The sequence below is a fragment of the Orycteropus afer genome, unplaced genomic scaffold (genome assembly GCF_000298275.1).
Source record: "Orycteropus afer afer isolate SDZICR_OR568_19922 unplaced genomic scaffold, OryAfe1.0 scaffold00121, whole genome shotgun sequence".
In the NCBI taxonomy this organism is placed as follows: domain Eukaryota; kingdom Metazoa; phylum Chordata; class Mammalia; order Tubulidentata; family Orycteropodidae; genus Orycteropus; species Orycteropus afer.
Genome location: NW_006921708.1, coordinates 8,601,756 through 8,617,644, shown reverse-complemented (window position 1 = coordinate 8,617,644; position 15,889 = coordinate 8,601,756). Strand labels below are relative to the sequence as shown.

Genomic DNA, 15,889 nt, shown 5'->3' with positions numbered 1-15,889 from the left:
ACTCCTCGGAAGGAAGGTTGGGCAATCCTAATTCCGTAGTGATACTGCCTCGGAAACCCAAGGAGGGGTCGCTATGAGTCGGGGCCGACTCGACGGCAAGTAACAACAAATAACAACATACACACACACACACATAAAATAAAGGCTGCCCAGAGCTACTCCTATCTGAATTATCCAGGTTGTTCTATTATTACCTTTGAGGCAATGACTACACTTAAGATGAGTGAACCACATCCTTGTCAAATATTTCACATAAAAATGATATTCCAATTCAAGAGCTGTGGATTAAAACTATTTATCACCCACTTCAGGAGTTTTCTCTGGCAACACTGATTTTCAAGGCTGCAAGAATTATGGCTCCACACCCTTCCCAGACTTCCCACTGCTCCTGACAGAAGTTGTTGCTTTCTGGCACCTGCTACCAGCATTTATCTGCCCCAGTATATTTCAAAACATTTTGTTTTGGCAGACTGTTTTCTGAAAAGCACCCTGCTGGTAGATCTCTGCTGGTTTAAGCTAACTTGGAAAACAAATGTTTTTTGGCATGTATATTTCCTCTCCACCTTGCTTGCAGGGAAGGCAGTTTTTGAAGTTCAAGGAAATGCAGATGAAGAAGTGCTCTGGGTTTCACACCCTGGTTAAACCTGCTAGACATCCACAGAATTTGGAACAGCTCTTTGAAGTGGCAGAGAATTATGACAGCTCATCATAGGAGAGCCAATAAAAACAAGTGGCTACAGACCCTTCAAATTAATCACTGACAAAATTGCTTTACATCATCAAAATAAGTAGCAATTAAGAGTGAAATACAGGATATTAAACTGTGGGAGGAAAAAAACAGAAATATATTAAGACTTTTGACAAACTATAGAGCTGAGAATTTAAATCCAATCTCTGATCTCACATAGCGGTAATAAGTTTTCTTAAAAACAGGGAAAACGTGATGGCAGAGCATTATACAGAGAAAAGAACCGCTTCTCAGATGCCCTTAATATTAATTGGATTTATGATATTTCACATGAACTTTGAACTCGAAGAGACTCTGATATGATGTTTTTATCTTGACAGCAATCACCTGAATCCAAAGTACCTGGGTGCTTGTTGGAAAATACAAATACCTTAGTCTTCTGAATGAAAATTAGTAGACATAGGACTCAAAAATTTGCCATTCAGTAAGTATCCAGGTGATTTTGAAGTCCTTTTTGGGAAAGATTCCTCTTAAAATTATGTCATTGAAATAACAGCCAGGGCTGTGGTAGTTCATTGTAATGCACACTGTGAGGCTGAGATGGAATGGAGCATATGGTCTTCTGCTCCAGAGGCAAGAGGTATGCTAATGATTTGTTTATACTATAAATGCTAGAGATGAACCCTGATCTTCCACCACCTGCAGGGCCACAAGTACACCTATTCATGCATATGAACAGTTAGTCACTTGGTCAGGAAATATGTATTACATGTCTACAAAGAAAAAATACTGCATTATATACTAGGAATATGGCAATAAATAAAATGGGCAAAAACTTTGCCCTCTTTGCTTATTGTCTTTTAATATGCACCTATGACAAACAGGTATAATTAATTAGGTAAATGCAATCTGTTATAAAATGTGTCATAGCAATCTGTCATGCTGTGAAGGACAAGAAGGAGGTATTATGAGCACTGATAGGGAAGGTGTCTGACCTTGTATGGAGTTCGGGAAGACTTCTTGGCAGAAGTCTTCTTTGCACAAAGAATGAATAAGGATTAGCTCAGAGAAGCAGAAAAGGAAGAGGGTATTCCAGGCAGGTTCCAGGCAGGGAGAAGAGCTGTGGTGAAGGTTCCAGGTCAAGAAGGAGCTTAGAAATGGAAAGGAATTAGTTTGGTTGTGGCACACAGATGTAGTAGGCAGACAGGACCATGGATCATCTTACAGGTACATGGGGCAACCTTGGGTCTTTATCCTAAGGGTGGGTGGATTTTAACATTTTTTAAGTGGGAGTAGATGATCAACTAAGGAACTCTGGTGGTACAGTGGTTAAGCATTTGGCTGCTAACCCAAAGATCAGTGGTTCTAACCTACCAGCTGCTCCATGGAAGAAAGATGGAGCAGTCTGCTTCTGTAAAGATTAACTTCTTTAGAAAACCAAAGGGGATTGCTATGAGTTGTAATCAACTAGATGGCAATGAGTGAAATTATCAAATTTTTAAAAGAAACTGATTTGTGGGCAATTCAGAAAGTATTGACCTGGAAGACACAGATTTCTGAACAGTGTTGAGGGTTCTGTTACTGAGAATCTGATATACATCCTCCAAACACTCCATAAAAACAAATTCAGTGATTCATTCAATCAAGTCAATTCTAAATCATAGCAAGCCCACTGGGTTTCTAAGGCTGTGAATCTTTATGGAAGCAGACTGCTTCATCTTTCTTCCACAGAGCTGCTGGTGGGTTTGAACCACTGAAATTTTGGTTAGTAGTCTAAAGCCATAAAATATTACACCAGCAGAACTCCTACCTAAATACTAGATGATTAAAATGCTGAATCAGTTGGAAGAAAAAAAAAAAAAAACTATGCAAATAAGTCACTGGAAATCAATATGGTTAAGTCTATGAAAGAAGCACCTATTAAGTGTTGCAGAAACATGAAAAAGAGAGTAAATAACCCTGCTCAGGAAAGTTAAGAGAGGCTTGCAGAAGACGAAATGTCTGAACAAAGGTTAGAATAATGCTCTGAGTGGTACTAGTGCTCATGTGAGACCAAATTTAATCCAAGTATAAGTGGAGTGCCATAAACACACAGAGGGCTAGACCTGTTCAGTACTTAGAAATCAACCTGTGACTGACGTACAGCATGGAAATGACTTACCTAGTACACTGCTAGAAAACAATGAAAAGAGAGATCAGACCAGAATATCTGATTCTAAATAGATTTTCCTTCTACCACCACACCAAAACAATGGTTCTGAAAATGTGGTCCTTGAACCAGTAGCATCAGCATCATCTGGACAACATTAGAAATGCAAGTTCTCCGATCCCATCTTAGACCTACTGAACCAATAATTCTGAGGTAAGAATCCAGAATCTGGATTTTAACAGTCTCCAAGTCAATTTCATGTGAGATACTTAGGTTTGGCAAGAAGCCAACTAGTTAATCCAGTCGTGTAGGTATATTGGAAATATTAACATAAACATTGGCTATGGAAAAAAGACTATTAAAAAAGAAAGAAACCAAATAGATTGAAATTGTATTTATACTGCCTGGACAAGGTTCTCTAAACCTCAGCCTCCTCATCCAAATAATAGAAATAGGAAGGCCTACTTCCAAAAAGACTACAAGAACTAAATGAGAAAAATGCATATAAAGTGCCTATCATAGCATCTGACACACCTGATGTCTAATATATAAATAAGTTCTTGTTCCATAAAAAAGTGGCCTCCATATGCAGTATTACAGACACAGGATGAATGTGTAGTTTAAAGTGTATTCTTCATAAATCATTTCCATGGAGCTACTAGGGTCCTGGTGATTAAAAATTTTTTATTTTATTTTACCTTCATCCATCTTTCAGAGAAGAAAGAATTAGCTTATTTGGGAACTAACCCCTTGAAAGACAGTCTCTGAAGACAAGGTTGTGTAGAAAAGAATGCTCACAGGATGGCACAATAGGGAGGAGGAACTGATAAGAAAAGAGACATCTTTCAGGCCATCAATAGGAGTTTTTGTAAATGATTATTCTGAGAAATTACATTTCTCTGTTCAGATTACTCAAAAAAATAAATAAATAAATAAAATAAACAAATAAGTGACTCTAGCACTTTATCTAAAAAACATGAATACAATCACTCCCCAAAATCTTGAACTAGCATTTTCATGACGTTATATGCTACGTAATAAAATTTTATTTTGATAGCGGCTGTATACTGAGTTTTATGTATCTTGCAGAATAGAATAAAAATGGGCAAATGCTACAATTTCATACTAATTTTGTTTTAATGAATCCTAGATCACTTCTTATTTAATAATGGAATGCTAAAATAGATTTTTAAATGATGAATTTTCCAGTTCTATAACTTGTAATTTGAATGTAAATAAAATTACATTTTCACATCATATTTTACAATGGTAATGGGAAATGTAATTTTTCTTCCCTTGTGTTTCTTTCTTAAATTAAAAAAACACTTTTTCATATAGCATTAGTTTTTAGAGCAAATATATTATTTTTAACATATTTACATGCATTTCCATAATGTTCCCCAAATTCAGCTCATGCAATTATTATTTTTCAAAGCAGATGTAAGACCATAATGAAGAGAATATAAGTGACAATACATTTTCTATGTAAATTATCTTAAATTCTCAGTGATGATAAAATGTTTATGAGAATCTAATAATCATATTTTCTTTAAATTCCCTCTTATATTTGAAAGCAACTAACTAATTTATCTTAAATGAAAGACAAGTAATTAAATATTTGGCACAATACTGATAGCCAAAACAGAAAATGATATATATGTTCATATAAAATAAAAGTATAAAAAAGAATAAAGAATAAAGTTATCTCCTACTTTTCAAAAGTTACCTTTACATAACTTCACTTTTACAAAAGACCTCTTAGTATTATTTTCATTAGCAGAAAGAAATTCGAACAGAATTTTCAATTTTATGCAAAAAGGCAAAAAGCAAAACCAGCTTTCAATGTTTTTCTTGCAGCCAGCCAAAGAGGCAGCACAACATGAAAGTGTCTATGAATACTGTATGTCAGTTATTTTAGGTTTATGTGTTACTTAGTATGATTTGCTGGGTTATTGTTTTGGTCTGGGGACACTCAAAAATTTTTCCTATATAAATTAATGGTAATGGATCTTTATTTTACACCATTGCAGTTTCCAAAAGTTTCCATAGGAACACTCTACTTACTGAAACAGGGTGAACTTGAATTCCCTTAGCTGCATCCAACAAGTTTTGATGTTTTCATTTTCATTTGACTATAAGAAATTAGTATTTCTTTTTTTTTTAATTTCTTATTTGACACATAAGTAGTTTAACAGTGTGTCCTTTTAATTCCGACTCATAGCAACCCCCATTGGGTTTCTGAGGCAGTAAATCTTTACAGAAGTAGATTGCCCAGTCTTGCTCCCATAGAGTGGCTGGTGAGTTTGACTGGTACTGGTTAGCAGTCAGATGCTTTAGGCACTGTGCTACCAGAACTCCTTATAAGAAATTAGTATTTTTTTTTTTTTAATTTCTTCCTTGACACATAAGTAATTTAATAATGTGTCCTTTAATTTCCATGTATTTGTTTATTTTGCAGTTTTTGTTTGTTTGTTTGTTTGCTTGTTTTCTTTTTCCCTGTTACTGATTTCCAGGTTCATTTCATTGTGGTCAGAGAAAATACTTGGTATAACTGCAATCTTTTTTAATTTTTCAAGTTTTTCTTTGTGACTTAACATGTGGTCAATCTTAGAGAATGATCCAGGTGCACTAGAGTAGAATGCATATTATGCTATTGTTCGGTGAATTGTTTTATATATGTGTATTAAGTTTAATTGGTTTACAGTGTAATTCAGGTCTTCTGCCTTCTTGTTGATCTTCTTTCTAGATGTTTTCTCCAATATTGAAAGTGGTATATTGAAGCATCCAGTTATCATTGTACTGCTATCTATTTCTTCCACCAAATATATCAATACTTGCTTTATATATTTAGGTGCTCTGATGTTGTTGTTGTTGTGCTGTTGAGTCAGACCCAACTCATAGTGACCCCTCTTTGGGTTTCTGAGGCAGTATCACTATGGACGTTGATTGCCCCTTCTTCCTTCTGAGGAGTGGCTGGTAGGTTTGAACTGCCAGCCTTCTGGTTAGCAGTCAAGGGCTCTAGGCACTACACTACCAGAGCTCCTTCCAGGTGCTCTGATACTGGGTGCATATATATTAATGATCAGTAAATCTTCTTGACTAGTTGATTCTTTTTTCACTATATAATGACCATCTTTATCTCTTCTAACAGATTTTATCCCAAAGACTACTTTGTCTAACATTAAGATTGCCTCTTTATCTCTTCTAACAGATTTTATCCCAAAGTCTATTTTGTCTGGCATTAAGAATGCCACCTCAGTTCTCATTTGGGCATTATTTGCATAGATTTTTTTTTCCATCCTTTCACTTTCAACCTATTTGTGTCAAGGTGGGGTCTTTTAACCATCATAGAGATGGATCCTTTTTTTTTTTTTTTTTTTCCCATCTATTCTGCCAATCTCTGCCTGTTGTTTGGAGCAGGTAGTCCATTCACAGTCTTACTGGTAATTACCAATAAGAATGAATTTACTGCTGTCATTTTGTTATTTGTTTTTTACTGTGTCTAAGCTTCTTTGTCTTTGTCATTTACTACTGCTTGTTTTTGTGTTTGTTGGATTATTGTAGTAAGCCATTTTGATTCCCTTAGCTTATCCTTTTGTTCATGCTTTTTAGACATTTGCTTAGTGCTTACCATTACATTTAACAGTCTGTGTTTATACCATTCTAGGGAAAGTGCTCATGAGGAACCTATCCATAGACCAAGAGGCAGTCTTTTAACAGAACAAGGGTATACAGCATGGTTTAAATGAAGAAAGGTGTGACATAGGGTTGTATCCCTTCACCACACTTCCTCAACTGCAGGCTGATCAAATAATATGAGAAGCCTGATTATATGAAGATCAATGAAGCATCAGAATTGGAGGAAGATTCATTAACAGCCTGTGATACTCAGATGACAGAACCTTGCTCGCTGCAAATGAGGGATTGAAGCACTTACTGATGAATATCAAAGACTACAGCTTTTCAATATGAATTACACCTCAACATAAAGAAAACAAGTATCCTCACAATTGGATCATAAGCAACATTGTGATAAAAGAAAAAAAAAAGACTGAAGTTGTCAAATATTTCATTTTACTTGGATTCACAATCAATGTCCATGGAAAGAGCAGTCAGGAATCAAAGATTGTATTGCATTTGGCAAAACTGCTTCAAAAGACCTCTTTAAAGTGTTAGAAATCAAAGATGTTACTTTGAAGATTAAAGCACACCTGACCCAAACCATGATATTTTCAATTCCCTCATATACATGTGAAAGTTAGACAGTGAAATCAGGAAGACTGAAGAAGAATGGATTCATTTGAATTATAGCATTGGAGAAGAATACTGAATACACCATGGACTGCTAGAAGAATGAACAAATCTGTCTTGCAAGAAGTATAGCCGGAATGTTCCCTAAAAGCAAGGATGGTGAGACTTTTTCTCTCATTATTTGGTTATGTAATCAGAAGGGACCAGTCTGTGGAGAAGGACATCACACTTGGCAAAGTAGAGAATCAGCAAAAAAGAGGAAGACCCTCAGAAAAAGATTGACACAGTGGCTGTAAGAATGTGCTCAAGCATAGCAACAATTATGAAGATGATGCAGGAGTGGGCAGTGCTTTGTTCTGTGTACATGAGGTTGCTATGACATGGAACCTACTCCATGACATCTAACAACAACACAAATAGGGTAAATTGGTTCCAGCTTAACATTAGTAATGTACAAGATGTTCTATAAATGCCTACATGAAAAAAGAAGAAAAATCTCAAATCAACAATTTAATAACTCTAGGAACTAAAAAGAGAAGAGCAAACTAACCTTAAACTTAACAGAAGAAAGTATATAATGAAGATCAGATGACAAATAAGTCAATTCAAAAACAGAAAAAAAAAAAAAAATAGAAAGAATCAATAAGACCAGCAATTGATTTTTTTAAAAAAAGATCAATAAGTTTGACAAACTTTTAGAAGACTGATAAAGAAAAAAAAAAATTAGATAAGATTCAAATAGCCAAAATAAGAATGAAAGAGTGGACATTATAACTGACCTGACAGGAAAAAAAAAAAAATTATGAGAGAATATTAAGAACAACTACACACAACAAGCTGGTTTCTATATATCAGCAATGAGAATTTAAAGGAAATTAGGGGAAAAAATATCATTTGCAATAGCATCTAATAGAATTAAATACTTACAAGTAAATCTAACTAGGGACATGAAAACCAAAACAAACCAAATTCACTCCTGTCAAGTTGATTCTGACTTAATGACCCCTTCTTGGTTTTCTGAGGTGGTATCTGTACAGAAGTAGATTGCCCAGTCTTCCTTCTGTGGAGTGGCTGGTAGATTTGAATCACCAGCCTCTGGTTCACAGTCAAATGCCATAGGCACTATGCCACAAGAGCTCCCAGGAACATGAAGGACTTATAAAATGAACATTATAAAACATTATTATAAGACATTAAAGAAGATTTATATAACAGGAATGATTATTCATGTTCATGGATTGGAAGATTTAATATTGTTTAGATGTCAAAGCAACCTATAGATTCAACACAATCCTGATCAATTCCTGAAATAGGAAAAACAATCCTCAACTTTATATAGAAAGGCAAGAGGCCCAGAATAAAACAAGCAATGTTAAAAAAGAGGAGTAAGGAAGGAGGAGTCATGTATCCTGGTTTTAATGCATTCTATACAGTATAACCACCATTCATTTGTCAGTTAGACATACTGTCATGGTTTGCATGCTGCTGTCATGTTGGATGCTATGCAACTGCTGCTTCAAATACCAGCAGGGTCCCCCATTGTGGAAAGTTTGCAGGAGAGCTTTCAAATTAAGACAACTTAGGAAGTAGAAGGAAGGTTGGACAATCTACTTCCATAGTGACACTGCCTTGGAAACCCAAGGAGGGGTTGCTATGAGTCGGGGGCCAACTCAGCGGCACATAACAACAACAACAACAGGAAGTAGAAAGGGATGGTAAACTTCTGAAAGAGTTGGCCACTGAAAATTTTATGAATAGCAGTGAAACATTGTCAGATATTGTGCTGGAAGGTGAGTCCCACAGGCTGAAAAGCATTGATAATATGACTGGGGAAAAGTTGGCTCCGAGTAGAGTAGACCTTAATGATGTGGACAGAGTAAAGCTTTTGGGATGTTCATTTGCTGATGTGGCAAGAGTCGTAATGAGAAGAAACAGCTGCAAAGATCCATTAATAATTGGAATGTAGAATATATGAAATAAGAACCTAGGAAAATTGGAAGTCTTCAAAACTGAAATGGGATGCATAAAATAAATATTTTAGGCATTAGTGAACTAAAATGGACTGGTATTGGTCATTTTGAATCAGAAAATCATATGGTCTACTATGCCAGGAATGACAAAAGAACACTTCATATCTATTCTGAAGTATAATGCTGTCAGTGATAGGATAATATCCATATACCTACCAGAAAGACCAATTAATTACTATTATTATTCAAATTTACACATGAATAATAATAGTATAGCCAACCACCCTAGAAGATCAAGTTGTTTACCTGTGGGTTTGGAATCAAGTTCAATTGGCAAAACATACTATACAAAAATATTGTTCTACAACCTATTTTGGTGAGTAACAGCTGGAGTTTTAAATATTTGCAAGCAACAATCTAGATGCAAAAATCGGTCTCTCCTCATCCAGAGCAACGAAGAATGAAGAAAACCAAAGACATATGGAAACAATTAGTTCAAACAACTAGTGGACCATGCAAACCTCAGCCCAGCTACCATTGGCAACCACTCAGGAAGGGATGGATCAGTGCTGGAGAGTGGGGAAAAAAATGTGAAAAAACCTCAAAATCATAAAAAGAACAGGCTTACTGGTCTGATAGAGACTAGTGAAACTAGTGGCCCCTACTTACCCTTCAGGCCTGGAACTGAATTCACCCTGGTGGCTTCCCACCAAACAATAGACATATAAGGAGAACTTTAACACCAAGTAAGTGCATTCCTTAGAACAATCTCAGAGGGGCAGTATTTGCACAGGGAGATAGTTCAGAGGGCAGGAACACATAGGAAAGGACACAGGGAAAAGGTAACCACAAGGAGGATGTGGGAAGAGAGATGTTACATTATGGGAATTGCAATCAATGTCATGAAACAAAATGTGTATGAACTGCTGTATAGAAAATGAATTTGCTCTGATTTTCAAATCATAATTGGAAAAAAGAGAGAGAGAGAGAATTTTTTTTACACATAAACCACTAAAGCCAGATAAAGAAATTGAAGATTTTTATCAATGTGACCAAATATTCAATCAAAATGTAACAATAATTACTGATGATTGGAGTGCAAAAAGTGCAAACAAGAGGAAGCAGAGGCATTTGGAAAATATAGCTTCGGTGATAGAGATGACACCAGTGATCACATGATAGAATTTTACAAGAGCAAAAACTTATTCATTCCAAATACATTTCTTAACAACATAAATAGTGATTATACATGTGGATCTCACCATATGTAATGTATAGGAATCAAATTGACAACATCTTTTGAAAGAGATGACAGAGAAGTGTAATATTAGTCAGAATAAGGTCGGAGAATGACTAAGGAAGAGACCATCAATTGCTCATATGCAAGTTTAAGTTGAAGCTGAAGAAAATTAAAACAAGTCCACAAGAGGCAAAATATGACCTTGAGTATATCCTACCTGAAGTTAGAGACCATATGAATACAGAATTGATGCATTGAAAACCAATGACCAAACACCAGACAAGTTGTGAGATGACATGAAGGACCCCATATGTGAAGACAGAAAAATGGCCATTTAAAAGATGGGAAAGGAAGAAATTATCAATGTATTATCAGAAAAAACTCGGAAATTTGCTCTTGTATCAAGGGTACCTGAAGTGAATGGAAGAAATGAAGTAAAATAACTGCATATAATATTTCAAAGGGCAACTCTAGAAGACAAGCAAAAGTTTTATAATAAATGTGCGAAGAACTAGAGTGAGAAAATCAAAAGGAAAAAATATGTTTGTCATTTCTCAAGCTGGAAGAACTGAAGAAAAAATTTAAGCCATGAGTTGCAATATTGAAGAATCCTATGGCAGAATATTGAATGATGCAGGAAGCATCAACAAAAATGGAAGGAATGCACAGTTACTACACCAAAAAAAATATTGGTTCAACAATTTCAAGAAGTAGCATATGATCAAGAAGTGATAATATTCAAAGAAAAAGTCCTAGCTGCAAAATAAGAATTGGCAAAAAACATGGATCCAGGAATTGATGGAGTAGCCACTGAGATGTTTCAACAAATGGACGCAGCAAAAGGTGCTTACTTGTTAATGCCAAGAAATTTAGAAGACAATTACCTTGCCAATTAACTGGAAGAGGTCCATATTTGTTCCCATTCCAAAGAAAGGTGACCCAATGGGATGCATAAATTATTGAACAATATCATTAATATCACATGCAAGTAAAATTTTGCTGAAAATAATTAAAAACTACAAACAAGTGCTGTTGCAGCAGCACATTGACAGAGAACTGCCAGGAATTCAAGCCAAATTCAAAAGGCAATGTGTTATGAGGGATATCATCAATGATATCAGATGGATCTTGGCTGAAAGGAGAGAATACCAGAAAGACGTTTACTAGTGTTTTATGTGCTATGCAAAAGGATCTGACTGTTGATCATAACAAATTATTGATAATATTGTGAAAAATGGGACCTGCAGAACACTGAATTGTGCTCATGAAAAAACCTGCACATAGACCAAGAGGCAATCATTTGAACAGAACAAGGGGATACTGCATGGTTTAAAACAAAAAAGATAAAGATCAAAGACTACAGACTTCAGTATAGATTACACTTCAACATAAAATAGAAACAAAAATGCTCACAAGTAGACCAATAAGCAACATTATGATAAATAAAGAAAAGATTTGTGTTGTCAACGATTTCATTTTCCTTGGATACACAATAATGATCATAGAAGCAGAAGTCAAGAAATTAAACAATGCACTACAATGGGAAAATTACTGCAAAAGACTTCTTTAAAGTGTTTAGGAGCAAAGATGTCACTTTAAAGATGAAGGCATGACTGAACCCAGCCATGGTATTTTCAATTGCTTCATATATACGTGAAAGATGAACAATGAAGAAGGAAGACTTCAGAAGAATTGATGCATTTAAAATATAGTGTTGGTGAAGAACATTGAATATACCATGGACTGCTAGAAAGAAAAACTAATCTGTCTTGGAAGAAGTGCAGCCAAAATGCTCCTTAGAAGTGAGAGTGACCAGTCTTCTCTTGTATTTTATTCATGTTATCAGGAGGAAAAAGTCCCATATGGGTTTGGAGAAGGACATCATGCTTTGTAAAGGAGAAAGTCAGCAAAAAATAGGACGACTCTAAACAAGATAGATTTACACAGTTCCTGCAACGATGGGCTCAAGCATTGCAACAATTGTGAGGATGGCTCAGGACCAGGCAATATTTTGTGCTGTTGTTCCTAGGGTTTCTATGACTCATATCTCACTTGATAGCACCTAACAATAAAAGCAACATACTGATACAGCAATCAAAACAGCCTGACACTGGTACTATAATAGACATATGGAAGAACGGAAAAGAAATGAGAATTCAAAATAAACCCATACAGCTATGGTTTACTCATTTTTTTTCTTTCTTCTTTTGCTTTTATTGTGGTGACATTGTCCACCATGACATTACATTTTTCATGTTGTGCCACCATTATTGCTATTCTTTCCCAATATATTCCATCACCTACTAGCATAAACTCAATGCACCCCAAACAAAAACTTCCCCTTTCCCCCTCGCACCTACCACTGATAACCACTATTAATCTTTGGTATATATATATATTCCTCCCCCAACCTATCTAGAAATTTTCCATCCTTTCCACTCCCACCCCTGGTAACCAATAAAGACAATTTCCTTCCATGTATTAAATGTTTCTTTGACATTTTACAGGAGTGGACTAATACAATATTTGTCCTTCTATGATTGACTTATTTCACTTAACATAATGTCTTCCAAGTTCATCCACATTATGAGGTGTTTTCCAGATTCTATACTATTCTTTAGGGTTGCATAATATTCCATTGTGCGTATGTACTATAGTGTGTTCATTCATTCCTTGGTTGATGGGCACTTAGGTCGTTTCCATCTCTCTGCTATTGTGAATAGTGCTGCGATAAACATGGGTGTGCATGTTTTCTTTCAGGTCCTTCCTCTCACTTCTTTAGGATATAAACCTAGTATATATACCTAGAAACAGGATTGCTGGGTGAAATGGTGTTTCTATTTCCAGCTTTTTAAAGAATAACCAAACTTATTTCCTCAGTGGTTAGCATTCCACAGTCCCACCAGCAGTGCATGAGAGTCATCTTCACCATCATTTGCTCTTTTCTGTCTTGTTGAACTTTGCTATTAATGCTGGGGCAAGATGGTATCTCATGGTCGTTTTGATTTTCATCTTTCTAATGGCTAATGATTACGTTCACCTGTTCATGTGTTCTTTGCCTGCCTGAATATTATCTTTGGTTAGGTGTCTGTTCATGTCTTCTGCTCATTTTTGATGGATTTGTTTGTCCCTTTGATGTCGAGGTGTTAGAGTTTTCTATAAATTTTAGAGATAAGTCCTTTGTCCAATATGTCATTGCTGAATATTTTTTCCACTCTTAGGTTCTCTTTTTACTCTTTTGGAGAAGTCTTTCAAGGCACGTAAGAATTTACTTTTTAGAAGTCGTCTAGTTTATCTTCTGCTGGCTGTGCATCTTGGGTTATGCTTTGGAGTCTATTTATGCCATTAATTTGGGTCCTTAAGTTTGCCCCTATTTTTTCTTTGATGAACTTTATAGTTTTAGGTTTCACAGTCTTTGATCCATCTGGAGTTCACTTATGTGTATGGTGTGAGGTATGGATCTTGTTTCTGTTTTCTGCAAATAGATCTCCAGTTTTACCAGCATCATATGTGAAACATATTATCCCTTCCCTATTGAATGGATTTAAGCCCTCTGTCAAAGATCAGCTGATCATAGGTCAATGGATCTATTTCTGGGTTCTCAATTCTGTTCCACTGGTCTATAGTCCTGTCGTTATACCAGTATCAGGCTGTTTTGACAACTGTGGCTGCATAATAGATCTGGGAGTGTGAGACCTCCTCCTTTGTTCTTCTACAGTGCTTTGCTTATCCAAGGTCTCTTTCCTTTCCATATAAAATTAGTGGCCTTTTTTTTTTTTTTTTTTTCATATCATTAAAGAATCTTGATAGACTCTGGATTGGGAATACATTAAATTGCTTTGGGTAGTAGTGACATTTTCACAATGTTTAATATTCCTATCCATAAGCATGGAATGTTCTTCCATTTATGTATATATCTTATAGTTTCTTGAAGTAATGTTTTATAGTTTTCTTTGTATAGGTCTTTTGTGTTCCTGGTAAGATTTATTCTGAAGTGTTTTATATTTTTGGTAGCTATAGTAAATGGTATTGATTTCCTTATTTCCTCTTCAGAGACTTCTTTGCTGATGTACAGGAATCCAACTGATTTTTGTATGTTGATTGAATCCGGACACTACACTAAATCCTTCAATAAGTTCCAGTAATTTTCTTGCTGAATCTTCTGGTTTTCTATGTGTAGTATTATATTATCTGCAAATTGGGATAGTTTTACTTCTTTCTTACCAATTTGGATGCCGTTGATTTCCCTTTCTTGCCTTATTGCTCTGGCTAGGTCTTCCAATACAGTGTTGAATAGAAGTGGAGATAGACACCATCCTTTTCTGGTTCCTGTTTGCACATGGAACAGTTTCAGTCTCTTCATTGAGATTAATGTTGGCTGATAGTTATATATATATATTCTCTTTATTATGTTGAGAAATTTCTGTTTTATTTCTATTTTTCTGTGAGTTTTTATCAGGAATGGGTGTTGGGTTTTATCAAATGCCTTGTTTGTATCTATTGATATGAGCATGTGATGTTTTTCCTTTATTTTACTTATATGATTGATTATGTTGATTGCTTTTCTGATGTTGAACCATCCTTGCATACCTAGTATTAATCCCACTTGGTCATGATGTATTATTATTTTTTTCTGATATATTGTTGGATTCTATTGGCTAGGATTTAGTTGAAGATTTTTACATCTGTATTCATGAGAAATATTGGTCTGTAGTTTTCTTTTCTAGTAGTGTCTTTTCTTGGTTTTGATATCAAGGTTAAGATTGCTTCATAAAATGAATCTGAGAGGATACCAACCTTTTCTATGTTCTGGAATAGATTGATTGGTAGAATTCTCCAGTGAAACCATCTGGGCAAGGACTTTTTTTTGTTAATAATTTTTTTATGACCTGTTCAATTTCTTCTTTTCTTTGGTCTGTTCAGATTTTCTACCTCAGTCTGAGTTAGTTTAGATAAGGAGTATATTTCTAGAGATCTTTCCATTTATTGTAGGTTTTCAAATTTGTTGGAGTACAGATCTTTATAGTATCCTGATTTTATTCTTTTTATTTCTGTTGCTTCTGTTGTGATGCAACTAATTTCATTTCTAATTTGCACCTTGTCCTTCTTTCCTCTGTTAAGTTTGCTAGTGGTTTGTTGAATTTATTAACTTTTTCAAAGAACCAACTTCTAGTCTTGTTGATTTTTTTCTGATTGTCTATTTTCTTTTTCATTTATTTCTGCTCAAATCTTCATTATGTCTTTTCATCTGGTGACTGTAGGGTTTTTTGTTTGTTTGTTTTTTGTTTTTTCCTGCTCTTTTTCTAGCTGTTGGAGATACTGGATTAAGGCGTTGATTTTGGCTTTTTCTTCTTTTTTGATGTGTACATCTATTGCTATAAATTGCTCTCTGATCAATGTTTTTGCAGTGTCCCAGTGATTTTGGTATGTTGTGTTTTCATTCTCATTTGACTCAAGGAATAGTTTTTAATATCATTTATTTCTTCTATCACCCAGTCATATATATATATATATTTTTAATTGTGATTTGGGTGAAGATTTACAGAGCAAATTCACTTTCCATACAGCAGTTCACATATACTTTGTCTCAT

General features: G+C 35.1%; 1 protein-coding gene across 1 annotated transcript in view; it reads right to left on the bottom strand.

Annotated features, from left to right (window-relative positions):
- The window catches only part of ABCA13 (ATP binding cassette subfamily A member 13), an 888,443-nt gene that overhangs the window by 432,650 nt on the left and 439,904 nt on the right, over nt 1–15,889 (bottom strand). The window contains 1 exon segment of the mRNA XM_007944147.1: nt 11,183–11,194. Coding sequence (XP_007942338.1) covers nt 11,183–11,194 — 12 coding nt within the window.